Source organism: Manacus vitellinus, unplaced genomic scaffold, assembly GCF_001715985.3.
Source record: "Manacus vitellinus isolate BGI_N305 unplaced genomic scaffold, ASM171598v3 scaffold_6_pilon, whole genome shotgun sequence".
Classification (NCBI taxonomy): Eukaryota; Metazoa; Chordata; class Aves; order Passeriformes; family Pipridae; genus Manacus; species Manacus vitellinus.
The window spans coordinates 20,933,359-20,948,048 of NW_021940750.1; the positions used below are offsets into that span (position 1 = coordinate 20,933,359).

The following is a 14,690-nucleotide window of genomic DNA, read 5'->3' on the forward strand; positions in this document are numbered from 1 at the left end:
CTGCTTTGCCCATTAAAGCAGAGACTGCTGACATGCGTGTGCATTGGTGGAGGAGGTGAGTGCCCAGGGCAGCTCCTACATCTGCCTGAGCACCAGTGGCCCTGCCCCAAGGTAGGCATCAAATGCAAGCCCAGCTCTTTCTCAACTTCTCACCCCATCCTTCCATCTCGCTACACTATGCCTACACCCTTGGGCTCTTGGGGGGAGAAGTGGGAGGTCAAGGGACAAGTCTGTTTGATGGCTACAAGAGCAGCTCCTTGTCATTCCTCTCCCCTGCCAGTATCCCCCTCGTGCTCATGCTCTCCCTGGGGCTGCCCATGACACCCAGCATGGCTCTGTCCTGTTGCAACAGAAAAGCAGGGTGAGTGCTAGCAGGACCCAGACTTCCAGGTCCTCCTGGTCCACCACATCCTGCCTGCCCTCACCCACAAGCCACAGCTGTGGGATGCTCCCCCAGCAGCCACACTGCCTCTCGAGTGTGAGTCCTGCTGTGGTTAGTGTAAGCACCAATTCCTGCCCAGACAGCATCCCTGGAGTTTTCCAGCTCGGCCAGAGTATCTGTGGTGGCCGCTGGGGGACGAGGGCTTATCCTCAGCCTGCTCAGTCCCTCTCCCATCATAGCCCACCTGGGCGTGCTGGCTCCTTGCTCAGCCCTTCTTAGGCCTCAGGGCTGATTTTCCTGTCCTTGATTCTTCTGCTAGCTTCAGAGCAACTCAAGTTGCCACCATCCTGGAGTGGGGAAGGGAGGATAGTGCAGCTCTGCCGGCACTGGGGCTGCCGGAATGGTGAGTGCTGCTGTGTGAAGGCAGGTGCTCAGCTATGGCACTGCTCAGTATTAGTGGTGCCACTGGTGGGGGGGGCATAGTGTGCCAGATCTGGGCGGGGGGGGATTTAAAAGACAGCCCAGAAGCGAGTTGTGGGTTTCAGTTGGACTCAAGTGGACCCTGGGACATTCCTGTGATGCTGGTGGGTCTCGGCCCAGCCGGCTGGCAACCCCATGGCCCCAGTCCCACCCATGCTCCTGCATGCTAGGGCAGTGGCTGCAGCACACTATCTACCCAAGCAGTTGCCTCGGGTGAGTCTTGAGCTCAGCTGCTCCCTCCCAACCCCAAAAAGTATCCCAGGGGTTTGGTGGCTTCCTGCCCACATGCCCCCATGGCTGCCCACAGCTCAGCCACTGCCCGCTCCAGGGGCAGCCCCAAACAGGGCAGGGGGATGCTGGTGGCCTCTCTGAGGGTGGAAGCAAGTGCCTGTGAGTGGCACTGTGTCCTCAGGAGCTCAGGCTGCTGGTCTGATTGCCCTTGGCTGCCCCACTGTAGGAATGTGCCAGAGGTCTGTACCTTCTTGTGATTTATTGCTATGACCGTGCCTTGAATAAAACGACTTCACCCAGCTGCTGCCTGGCGTCATCACCCCAACCTGTCTTTTCTGGCACCAGTATAGGGGGAACCCTCTCCAGTGGAGCCTGCAGAAGTACTCCATCCCCTTTTCCCACCTGTGGACTGCTTTTGGCCTTGCCTTGGGATGTTCTGCAGAGGGTTCAGTGGCAAGGAAACTTCTTGGACACCCCACCTCGAGACACCTTGCCACTCACCATGGCCCCCACAGAAACAAACCCCAACAAGTGGACAGAAACAGCAAAGTCACAGGAGCAGGAGAGCATCTCACTGTACCCTATCAGATGGACTGGCACAGCCCTTGGCACCATCCCTACATTGGGGATGGGGTGCAGCCCTGGGACAGTCATGTGCGTTCCCTGCACACCTTCTGTCAGCACTCTCTCCATTGGCAGGGCTGGCTCAGAACACCAGCAAAGGTGCAGACACTGCCTGAAGGTAGCAGGAGGGTGGCCTGGAACCCCTCTGGGACCACATCAAGGAGCAGGAGCAGCAGGGACCCATCCCATCTGGGTCAGATGGTCCCAAAGGTGAACTGCCCACCAGCAAGTCCCATGGTAGGGAGCGAACAACATTTTTGGAGTCTTTCTCTAGATTTCGAGCAGACAGTACTCTTTTACTCCCCTCATCCCTCCCAAAACTTGCTCTTTAAACCTGAATTCCTGCTTGAATGATTTGCCTCTGGTTTCAGCAGGTCCCTCCTGCTGGCTCCTCCACAGCTCCTCCAAGGTGAGCCCTGCCTGGCCACTCTGGCTTATGGCACAGGGCAGAAGGCAGAAAGGCAGAAAGGCAGAAGGCATGGTTAGGGCTTTCCTTCAGGTGAAAAACTGGAAAATTTAAAATCCCAGTCCACACACCCCTACAGAGGCCCCCCCTTGTTTATAATGAGTGATAAACAGGGCTAAACACTGGGGCAGGAGCTCTGGCTGTGAGCGAGGGCTGTAGTTGCCTCTGGCTCATGGCTTTCCCAGCCCTTCCACTGGGGAAGCTCATCACAGCCTAAGGAGGCTTTGTGAGCCCCATCATGCTACACCTGTGCCATGCCGGCCCTCAGAAACCCACTGCCTGATTGCAGCCTGCACACTCAGAAGTCCCTCACAGCCAGGGCCAATCAATTGCATGGAGTCTCCCACTGTGCCAGCTGGTCGTGGGCAATGACAGGAGCATCCCCACCAGGCAGCAGCCAAAGCAAAGGGGCAGTCTGTGGGAGCTGTGGCAAACAGCTATGCTGCTGCAGGCAGTCAAAGATGATGCTGCTGTTGGAGGCTGCTGCCCTGGCCCTTCCCTGCAGCACCGGAGTTGGGGTCCCACTACCAGCCCTGAGGCTGGCAGCTGTGCTCCAAGGCCAGGAAGAGCTGGAAAACTTATTTTAGCAGTGGCCCAAAGGGGGGATTTCTTTGCATTAAGGTCTCTGCTGCTCTCCTTGCCCATCACAGCCCCTCACACATTGCCCCGTGGAACAAGCCCCATCCTAAACATTCCCCAAGGCAGAGCAGCATGCCTTTCCCAGGTTGTTCACCCTTGTTTCCTGTGCCAGGGCTGGGATTTGCAGCCTTTACGAGATGCTATTACAGACCCTGAGCTGGCTTCCCCACTCTAGGCACTGCTCTTCAGCATCAAGTGCCGAACTCTCCCAGGGCTGGAAACCCACCATGTCAAAGCTGGAACATGCCCAAGAAGGAGGAGACAGGACCTTCTGCATCCTCACCAGCTGCTCCCTGGGCAAGGCTGATGGGGCAGCTCTGCAGTCCAGCTGGCAGGGTGGATGCTGCATGGAGAAGGCAGGAATTCACTGTGAGGCCATGCTCTGCTGCTGTTGGCAACCAGCAGCCGGTGACCAACACCAGGTGAGCCGATGCTATGCCAAAAAACAAAAGCAGCAGCTGAACAACAGAAAAGGGATTTTTAGGCTGATTGCTTAAGATTCTAATTCCATTAGAGGCTGTTATATTTGAAGGGCAATGAGTAATCAGTAGCAGGATGTCTCTGCTAGCCCCTCCGCTGCCCACCCATTCAATTACCATGCACAAAAACTTCCAACAGGCATTTGCTGCTGGATGCCTTCTCACGTTAGTTTAGCTGCACTACACAAGTGTTCCCAGTGACTAGTATCTCCAAAGCTAGAGCCAACAAGAAACCAGTAAACCCCGCTGTCATACTCCTTTTCTGGCCTGCTTGGGCCTTTTATATTAAAATAAACATAAGGCATCAGAAAGGGCTAAGATACACTCTTGTTCTTTATTAAACAGTACAGCTGGGTATAAGAGGCACACAAACTAGTTCAGTTCTCTTGGGAGTTACACAAAACGTGGCACAGAAAAGGAGAAGTCAAGGAGCTGGGAAAGCTAGAGGGGGCAGGGATGGTTTGAGGCAGTAACACCTACACCCCATCCATCACACAGCTGCCTACTTGTCACACAGAGCCAGAAGGTGTCACACTCCCATGATGCTGAAGGCTGATGCCCCAGAACAGGGTTGCAAAGAGGACATTCGCATTCCCAAACCCTCCTGCCCCATATCATGCCATCACAGCTAGTGCCTCCCTCCAGGCCTGGGTCCTCCATCCCTCATTGCTGGGTGCAAGAATGGGGAGGACTTCGCCTCATCCAGCAGATGGAGAGAGCCAGAGGCCAGAATGCACAGCACCACACTGTAGCACTGCAGAAGCAGAACATGGTACCATGGGGAGAACAATGAACATGGGGATGTTCACTGCCTGATCTACAACACCTCTCAGTTTGCCTACCAAACACAGCTGGAAGGCTCTTTGCTTGCTGGAAGTCCATGGCTACCATCAGGCCTGGTATCAGGAAATCAGAGACCCATCATTCCCTCCATGGCATGGGCTTGGGAGCCTTCTCCTGCCCCATCCTGGAGGATATCTGAGTATTGGAGGAATGTGTGTCCAGAACAGGACCATCTCAGCCCTCAACACCAGACTCCTCCTGTCCATACCCCTGTAACTGAAAAATTGCTCCATGTACTTGCTCTGGGGCTAGTGATGGCTAGAAACATGGTTCTGCCTGTTCCACAGTGACTTCCACATAAAGATGAACACTGCCTTAAAGTGCTCAAGCTCAGCTTCCCCCAGAGTCCTCAGGTACTGCTTCTCAGACATTTTCTGGGATTTCTTCTGGCAGATGCCATCTTCTCATTCCTGTGAGGAACTCTGCACATGGGTACTGTGTGCAGCTGGGAAGCACTCCAGGTTCTGACAGCATCAGCAGAAAGATTCCAGCTATGCTTCCTCTGGCCAAGAGCCAGAATTTCTGGAAGCTGTTGCCATGACATGATTGCAACCTTCATTTTTATTTTAAGACATCTTTGCCTTGTATTTATTTTATTCTCCTCAACACAAAGCAGTAAACAGACACTGCTGCTGCATTTCAGGTGGCTCTAAGGTTAAACCAACTGGCCAAACCAACACAAAGCCTTTCAGCTGGCAGCCCAGACTAATGTGACACCACTGCTTGAATCATCCCTAGGAAACCTACTGAGTTGTGGCCAACCTGACACAGGGAAAACCATGGATCCCATCTAGGGCAGAGGCAAGACTGAAGAGAGCACCAGGATTAACCATCTGTTAGTGATGTGTTGGTGAAGGGAAAGGGGGAAAAGCCTCATGTTGTGACCAGCCCTCACCTCTGCTGCCTCTGCCCCTGCCCCTGGAGGGAGCCAAATCCATCACTGCCACAGCTGGACCAGACACAGCAGTGCAGGAGGAGCAAGCAGTGCCAGACCTGGCAAGTACAGGCACAGCAAATAGGACCTCGGGCAAATAAGCCCAAGAGGCCTATGCCAGGTGTCACCTAACTAGGGTGGGTAGTCAGAGGAAGGAAGACGAGCCAGCTAAAAACCAGAGTAGGTACATGGGTGTTGGTGCTCCAACTAGCCCAAAGGAACTTGGGGCAGAGTGGCATACCTGTGCTGCTGCACACCCAGGCCTCACTTCAGGGACGTACGCTGCCAGCCCTTGGCAAAGGCAGAGATGTGTTGAAGCAAGGCTGAATCACTGTGAGAGCCCCAAAGCACATGTGACTAGTGGAGACAGCAATGGGCTGGTGCACAGAGAGAGACAGGTGGGGAGAGGCAGAGAGTGTGGTGTGAGTGCTCCCTGTGCTCAGGACTGCTGCATGGTCAGGGATGGGGATGGCTGGCAAGATCTAGTCCCCTTCTGGGTGGGTGTCCCAGCCGCGCTGCATGGCTTTCACCACAGCACTGTAGAGTTTGCTCCAAGCCTCCTGCACCTCTGGGCTGAAGGCAGTGCCAAGGCATTTCTCCAGCATGTACAGCAAGGACTCACCAACAGTCTGCAAACCAAAGAGGGAGGTGTCAAGCTCAGCAGCAGGGGATGACATGCAGTCCCTTGTCTCACTTCACCACCTTTTTTGACTTCTCCCATTGCAGGGCACCTGCTCCTCCTCCACTAGCAGTACCAGGCAGCTCAAAGGGGACCCAGAGCCAGTCCATGTCATCCCCTTCCCTGTCCTATGCAGGCCCTCATCCCACACACTGGGTGACTGGGGAGGGCAAGGCAGGGAGCAAGGGCTGACACCACACATGCAACACCAGGGGAGAGGGACACATCCATCCTCCACGGCTTCCACATGCAAGTAGACGGCCCCACCCCTTGGCATAGCAGTGAAGCAGCAGAGCTGAGCCATGTCCTGATGTCAGGAGAGCGGGTCAGATCCCAGGCTGGATGCTTAGGGCCTGCCTTGATGCCTCTCAGGCTTCTCCACAGGGCACTGTCCCTCACAGAGCTATGAGTAACCCCATGCAGGGGCACCCACACACTGAGGGCAGGGCTGGTGCCACAAACAAAAGGCGTCCTGCTCCCTCTGAAGAGGACAAAAACTAGCAGTATCAGGAGTGAGCCATGTGTTGGTTAGAAACCTTTTCTTCAACCTGCCGTTCCCTGCTGAATTATCCAGCATTTCTGTCCATGTTTGTTGGCAGGAGAGGAGTAAGCAAGGGTTTAATATGTAAGATGCTCAGGTCTTACTGCCATGGAGGAAGAAGGGGCTGGGGTGCAGCAACCCCATCTCAGTGCAGATATAGAGAAGTGGATGCTCCCTTTTCCAGATGTGGCAAGGTTTGCCCAGAGCATTTGATGCAGAGATCCAGGGCAAAGGCTGAGCCTGAAGCCCTGTATCACAGGAGAGACCGCAGTGCCCCAAATCATGGTCCTCTTCAGTGGAAATGCCATGCACCCATCTGTCCTTTCTCCCTGGGCTTACTGGGGAAGGACAGAAAATGAGGGGATCTCAAGGGTTTCCCTCATTGGGCAAATATCACTACACGGTTATCAGCACCTTGGGCGGGATGCCCTGAGCCACCAGCTTTCTCTCCAGCCAGTTGAACCCAGGATAAGGATGGGGACAGCCAAGGGCTGCAGGCAGGGGTGCACAAACACAGCTGCAACAGAACAAGAGAGGACACCTCACCGAGAAAGACTCGGTCTTCACACCAACTGCCTGGTGCTTCTTGCCAAGGTTGCAGAGATACTCTTCCAGGCAAGACAAGTTCTCCAGGTGGCTCACAGCAGCATCAATCACCAGCATGACCTGGTGCAGGAGCAGAAAGGCAGAATGGCATTGACAGCAAGAGGAACAGTCTGACTCTTCTACTTCACCCTCGTCAGCCTGACCCGCTCCCAGCCCAGCAGATGCCCTCTGAGCTTTCCTTTGCTCTACTGTGATCCGTGTGTCAAATCAGTGAGGCATGCTGGCAGCAGCACACACCACATCCTGCCATGGGACACTGCCAGAGGTGCACAGCAAGCAGCACTGCTAACCACCCTGTCCTAGAGAGGGTAAAGAGCCCTATAGCAGAGCAGTTGCAGGCTAAGACCTAATGCTGATGCAGTCATTACAACTGCTAGGACCCCAGGACAACTGTATGGGAAGTTGCTAGGACTGGAGTTTCCAACTAGGAGTTACCAAGATAGTGCAATTGTGAATAAGGCCGCTCTGATTCTAAGATCTGCCAAGGTATTTGAAGAGATGAGGTTGATAGTACAGCCAGGTCTCTTGACCTGGGTTGGTAAAGCACATACCACATGGTCTCCCAGGAGCATCAAGAACCAAATGGAAACAGGACAGAGAAATGCAATGAAGGATGAAGGGAACAGACATACAAAATTAGAAGAAGAGATTAAAGCCAGGGCATGGTTATCTTGGCAAAGCCAAGGGGTAATAGAATTCTGCCCTATAATTTCAGCAGAGAATTTATCTCCAACAAGAGCAAATAGCTATGTCGGCTCAAAGCAATAATAGAAGTAAAAATGGACTTAACTTTGCCAACAAACAGAGGCTGGAAAGCAATAAAAAGCTTGCAGCTATCAGAGGAGCACAGTCCTGAAACAGCCTCTTACGAGGAAGGCAAGCAAGGCACCAAAGTGGTTTAAGATGGAACCAGGCAGTTTATGAAGGCATCTGCAAGCCAAGGCTGTGCTCAGAGGCTCTCTCAGAGATGCTGTGGGCCTTCTGGCTCTGCAGCTGCACCAAGAGCCTCTCCACATTAATGGGTCCATGCAAGCCTTGCCCACTGCCCAGCTCTGTGCCAACTCCTGGTCAGCATGTGGCCAAGCAGAGGGCTTCGGTCCTTGTCCGGACAGAAGTGAGCTCCTTGAGGCATCTCACTCAGGTAGAAGGAGGAGGCTTCCAGCTTTCACAGGAGGCAATTCACTCTCAGACACGGGCATGAAAATCAGCATGGTGCTTCTTAGCCACCACAACCCGCATCCTCATCCCTTCCCCACTATTGTAGGACACTTTGTCCTGGCAGTAGTGCCTTCTGCAGTTACTGTCTCAGGAGGAAACTTCCCATGCATTCCCTGGTAAGACACACCACAGTCTCGAGTCATTGCCTAAGGGCTTCCTCCTCCATGGAGACTGTGCTCCAGCCATGCCATAGCACCTCTCTCACCTTCCTGATGTGATCCAGGAACTCAGGGGCAGAGAGGCACTCCTGAGGACTGGCAAACTGCTTGCAGTTGTACTGGAAAAGGGGCAACAGGTCAGGATCCAAGTCAAACAACCTGCAAAAACAAGAAAGAAACCCCATCTTCTCACTTCCTCAGCTTTATTTAAAGTCCTACTCACCCCAGGAACAACCCCATCAGCAGCACAACCACAGCCCCCTTTTACTTCCCTTCCCACCTACTGATCTCTTCCACTGGTAAAGGATTCAAAAGTTCTGAAAAGTTTTGGTTTTGGGCAATCCAGATTAGCTATAGGCAAAAACCTCTCTACTTCCCTGGCCCACAACCCCAGCTCTCAGATACATGTCTATGGCACCTGAGGACCAGTCCCAGCTCACTGGAGTTCCTCCCAACCTAGCCCTTCTCCCCAGAGTCTTGGTTGTTGGCTCGACTCTTCCCATTCCCACTTCTTGATCCCCTTGAACCCAAAAGTTCACAAATCAGGGAAGGTCTCCAAGCTCCAGTAGCTGTCTGGAGCAAGGGGGCATGCACAAACTCAGACAGTCTCCGACACCTCACCAGCTCCCATCCTGCCCCCCCTGCCCCTGCCCCATCTTCTCTGCCCCTGCATGTCAGGCACATATAGGCCTCAATAGCAGCCATTCAGGTAGATCTAACAGGCCACAGGGAATTCAGGCAAGACAGTCTCTCTCTCGTCATCCTGCACATTAAACTACTGCATCCCTCTCCCCCCACATTGCTGTCACTGCTCTAGTCCTGCTCCGGGAGGATCCCACTTGTTCCAGAAGCTGCTCATCAACTCTCCAACTGTTCTTTTTAAATGACTTTTCATTGATTTTTCCTTTTTCTCTTCACATAATTGATATATTAATCTGCGTAGCACAGGTAAGAAGCTGGGTATCAGTCATTCCCCCCGGCACACCATTTCCTCTGCCCTGACACTGAATCCCTCCCCGGCGGCCAGATCTGTGCCTGGGGCTGCGCAGCAGTTCCCTGATCAGGGAACAGTCAGGCGGCCCCTTCCATACGCTTCCCAGAGTTGAGGGTACAAGCAGCCCTTCAAACAGCAGAAGTCGTGGCGACAGGGGAGGGGATCAGCGGGCAGAAACGACAAACCCTGCCCGCCGCTTCTCTCTCACCCTCCGTCTCCGCGTAACAAAGTTCTCACTGGCAGAGGGTGGGAAAGGAGAGGGAGCAGCGCGGAGCGGAGCCCAGCACTGCCCCACGGCACCCGCGGCTGGGCGACGGAGGGGCTTCGGCCCCGGTTGCTCTCGGGAGCGGAGAGAGGCCAGAGGAAGGGACGCTGTCTGGGAGCCATCGCAAGCCACAGATTGGGAGGCGTTTTCTCCCAAGAAGCGGAGCCGTCCATTCCCGCCCCGGTCGGTCCGGGGTGCGGCGTCCGCAATCGCGCCGCCGCGCTGACCTGGTGAAGAGGACGAGGCCGTGCTGCTCGGGGCTGCTGCTCACACCGCGCCATCACCGCTCTCCGGGATCAGCGCTCGCTGCCGCCCGGTCAGCGCATCCCCGCTCTCCATGGCGGGGGCCCTGCCTTCTCGCCGCCCAAGGGAGGCGAGGCGCTGGTACCTGGCGGGCTCCGGCGGGCGGAGGGGCGGCGACGGCAGCCGCCCGCCCCTCGCTCCGCCGGGGGGCCCTGCCCCCCGCGCCCCGCGCCCGCCGCGCCCACCAGCCCCGGCGGATCCGTCCCCCCTGCGCCCCTGCCCCGCTCTGCCGCCGCTCTGCCCCGCGGCTGTCCCGGCCGGAGAAGGAAGAGCTCACCGAGTATTTCCCTTTCGGGGGAAGGAAGAAAAACGAAATTCAAAATCCCCAAACCTCCTTACCCCGGGTCCGCAGGGCAGAGCAGAAAGTTCGGCTCATTCACGTTTGACATTTCCCGTCGACCTGATTTTACGAGCGAAGCAGCACCGCAGAGCCGTGCCAGCGAGGGAACCACCGGGACCCAGACACTTTCCCTCACCATTCAGCACAGCTCCTTCCGAGCGTAACTTTGCTTGGGAGGGCCTCGGCGATGCTCCGCCATCCTCTAGCTCTTGGCCACATCCACTGAGACTCTGGATGCCACACAGACACCTGCTATTTCCATAGGCAGACGCAGTCTAGACACTGCAAAGTACGTATTTAATTTGAGGCTAATTAAGACAGCTAAACCAGACAAAGCTGTTAGTAACAGATCGGAAGACATCATCTTTGTCAATTGTGTTCACGATGCACAGATTCTCTTTCTTGTTCAGACACTGCTTAATTTGGCCCCAGGATGTAGGCAGCACAGAGGAAACAAAGCAAGAAGGGGCAAATGAGGTCTCAAGCAGCACAACAAAAGTCAGGAAAGTTAAGGTTTTCATAAGGATGCAAGCAATACAGAAGCACAAATATTACTGAAACCATTGCAGTCTGCACAAAAATAACAATTGTGCTGATCTTGTTACAAGTTCTGGTTCTGTACATCAGACTTATTTCTTGTAATCAGGAGAGAAGACAGCAGCCTCCAACACAACCCAAGAACATATTGACTCAATGTAGGCATAAAGAAGTACTGAAAATAATCCCTGGGAGGAAACAAGTTCAAAGGCACAATGCTACATTATCAACCCCAGCTTGTCTCCCAGGGGCCTTTCTCCTATAGAGCTGGAGTGACAGCACTGACTGCAGTGACAGCAGTAAGCCACCCGAGATGGCTCTGCAAGTGCCAGAATAAATTACCTGTTTCCTCAGGATTATGAGACCTCACATTCTCAGTGCAGACCAGACAAGATGCTGCATAGGAAAAGCTCCACAAGGGTTAGAGGAGGCTGAAGAACCCTGTTCTAAAGCTGGGCTCTTGAAGGAAGAGTCCAACAAACTCACAAAAGCATTGAACTGTCAGATCACTCAGCCAGAAAACAAATGATGTCACAAGTATACTGTGTGTTAAAATGCCACTGGTAGAAAAGACTGAATTAATGTCAAAGGTTCCAAGACCTGGGAAAATGCAAATGGCTTCTGTTAAATAATGACTCCTCTTAGAAATACAGCATTTTACCTTTCACACTAAGAAAACCCCAAAGAGCATACCATCTCTACACATCTATATTCTTAGAGAACAGGGGATAAATTGAAAGCATTCAATAACAAAGAAAAGGCACAAGATGAAGGGCCATCTCATAGCTGGGGAGTCAAAACACACAACCTGCCAGCCTGCAGTGCTTCCTGCTGCTGGCCACCATCTTCTGGTCCAGGACAAGTTCCCACTAAAAACAGTGTCTTAGCTGTGTGGTTGCAAGGGGAACGTTCCCACTGGGCAGTGATGATAAATCACTGTGATGGTAACTGCTGAAACTGCAAGGAGCCTGAAAGGGCAGCTAGGAAAGCAGCAGGAAACACTGGGTTAATCCGAGCAGGGCAAATGCTGGCCCAGTAGTGCCAATGCAAACATTAACCTTTATCTTGCAGCTGATCGAGCACACCAGCAAAGAGCATGAAGTGTCATCTTGTGTCATCTGCACAAGGTACTCTGACATTTCAGCCAGTTGTCAAACACACAGCTGTGGAGCTTCACCAGAGCCTGGCTGGACAGTACAGCCTGGCCCTGCTAACAAGAAAGGGTAGAACAACAGATAGGCAGCAGTGTGCTGCTGGGGCACTGGAAAGGAGTCATCCTTTCCAGTGCCCCATCCTTTCATCTCCATCCTGGAGAGTCATCCCAGGCCACAGGATACTGAGGAGCAGAGTTGACGCACATATGTGAAGTCAGAGCAGCAAACAAGGCTGAGTATTTGCCTAGCAACATTTTGAGTACATTCAGACCTGGTTGATAGTGGAGGAAGAGAAATACCACAAAAACAAGTTGTTGAAGTTAAGAGCAATCAGCTCCTGAAGATTAGTTGGGATGTAGGACACCTTTCCTCGCATCCACATAGGCGCCATATCAGCTACCCTGCCCCAGGGCAACAACAAAGTACAGGTTCAGCCATTGCTCCTGACGGCAAGGGTGTCTCAGACAATAGCAGTGAAGCCGTGACAGCAAGAGAAAATGGTGAATCTTGTCCCAAGCCTTCCCCCCTGCACCTTCCCTCTGTGCGGCAGACGGTGGCTGCACGCTGAACGCGCGCAGACAAGGCTCAAGTGTCAGAACACCCCAGACATAACGGCAGCAATGAGAGTGCTCAGCATGACATGCCTTCCTTTCATGAGAAATACATCTACCCCAGCTGATGAAAGGGGCAATGTGCTGCCCATACCCGCCTGTTGGCACCCAAACTTCATGCTGGTATGACACTCAGCAGAGTCTAAGAACTCTTAATTTCTTCCCTGCCTTCCCCAGCAACAGCTCCTTCTGGGCTGGATACATTCAGGAGCAGTTTCCCTACCTTCCCTGACTCTCTGGACAGTGAATCCATCCCTTTGCTGCCTTTTGGCACTGGTACATGTTCCCTCCCTTAATAAAACCAGGATTTTTTAACCTGTACAGCACAGGTCTTCCAGCACAGGAGAAAGGAGCTGCAAGGAGGGACTTGATGTGGGAGACGGGGTAAGAAACATATGAACCACCATTCACATGACTTGAAAGAGCAAGGGTTTGGGAGACACGGTGCTCTTCCCTGTGTGCAAAGCAGCTTCTCCCTTGCAGCTATGTGGCTGTCAGTGGAGTTTCTCCTGCTGTCAGAGCACTGAAGTTCTGAGAGTACAAGTGGAGTCCAGAGAGGATTTGAAGTACAAGGAAAAACAAACAAGGAAACCTCCCTTCTTGTTCCAAATGTTTTGTGAGCCTTCAAGCATGAGAATCTCAGCAAGAGGTTGACCACTGCAAATGTTTCCATGGTCGGAGGGTTTCCTGCAATGCTTGCCAGCTCCCTTGGCTTCACACACCTAACCTGGCAGCTCAGCTCTTTTCTGAGCTGTTCTTGGATTTCTACAAGACCATCCCTAGAACTCTCATGAGTGAAAAACAACTGAGTCAGCAGCACAGACTGCTCCAAAATCATCTGTAGACTACTTGGAGAAAGGGGAGGGAAGTTTCTGGAGAAACTCACTGACATGCAACGAGGATGGTAACACGCTTTTGTGCTTTAGGAGAACACAAATATATGTTTTTAGTTTGCAGAGTCTCATTATTGTAATCTATAGCCCCTTCAAGTTACAGTACCAACACTCTTAACTGCCCTTGCCAAGTGTCAGCTTCACTTGTTCTCTGTCTCAGTTTACCCACATGGAAAGAAACTTGCCTGATCTCATAAAACTGTGTGACTGAACTAAGAATAAGCTCACAAATGCCAGTCCCCAGCACTGAAGTCAGGGTTCACAGCACCTGGAGAACAATCCTTCCTGCCCAGAGAGGCCCTATCTGCCTGGCCCAGGAACAATTGCTTTGCATGTGCTGCTGTGGCACCATCAATTTTCATCCCAGCTGCTGCACTAACAAACCCATATCCCCCTTTGAATTTGTGCTCATTTCCAATTCTACATCTGTGAGTCTTCATGAATAATGATACTCTGATCTAGCTGCCTCAGGCTCCCTGCTCACTTTTTATACAGACTCCTGGGCTTGCCTAATCCCCTTCTTTCCCCTTGTCCCCAGTCTGAAAACCTCAGACCATGACAGTTCCTGTTTTTCCCAGACTCCCATCCCCATCCTCAGGTGGGATCAGAACTCATGCAATGCTCCCAGCAGTCTTCTCAAGCTATCCCCTCAGGCGATGGTGTGGCACAGCTCAGTAGCAAAGCAAGTCACGAAATACAGTTGCATAACAAGAATCAAAAGCAATGCAGGAGGGAATAATCTTGTCCATAACATGATTAAGGCAAGCTGCAGAGCTTGCTGACTGCCACCACGACTGTGGAGAGAACAGGGTAGCCCTACCAACCTTGGGGATCTGGGCTAAGAGAAGAGGGATAGGCAGAGGGAGAAGGAGCAATGTGTGGGAGAGGATTCAGTAGCAGAATAAAATGAAAACTCCTTTTGACTTCAATTTGCTACTAGACATTGCCAGGTTTATCTTGAATCTCCTGTGGCCAGCTAGGGAACATTTGTACAGGCAGGGGAAAACATTACAAGGATGACAGGGCATGAAGTGGTGAGAGAAGCCAAAGGGGACCACACCAAGTTGTTGGACCAGGTCTGGCACTTAAAAGATGCTCAGACCTTATCCCAGTTGTTACTCACCTTGTGCTCTCTAGCACAGTGATAATCCATCACCACCAGGCTGATCTTCCAAGAAGCAACCTCTGCCTTTTGTAAGTCACTCTACCAAAGTGAGTTCACATAGTGTATCAACCATGTCAGTCTTGACACACAAGATGAATTTGGTCATAAGACACAACTACAAATGTGCGCGCACTCCAAGCTGGTGGGA

The 14,690-nt window shown here is 52.8% G+C and overlaps 1 protein-coding gene across 1 annotated transcript; it reads right to left on the reverse strand.

The window, feature by feature from the left end:
• Positions 1-3,616: 3,616 nt before the first annotated feature.
• Positions 3,617-10,903, reverse strand: NGB (neuroglobin). Its single transcript, XM_008925036.2, has 4 exons — positions 10,182-10,903; positions 8,328-8,439; positions 6,845-6,964; positions 3,617-5,707 (listed from the first exon to the last, which is right to left on the reverse strand). Exons 1-4 carry the CDS (start codon positions 10,319-10,321, stop codon positions 5,561-5,563), a joined length of 519 nt encoding a protein of 172 aa, XP_008923284.2. The 5' UTR covers positions 10,322-10,903; the 3' UTR covers positions 3,617-5,560.
• Positions 10,904-14,690: the final 3,787 nt, after the last annotated feature.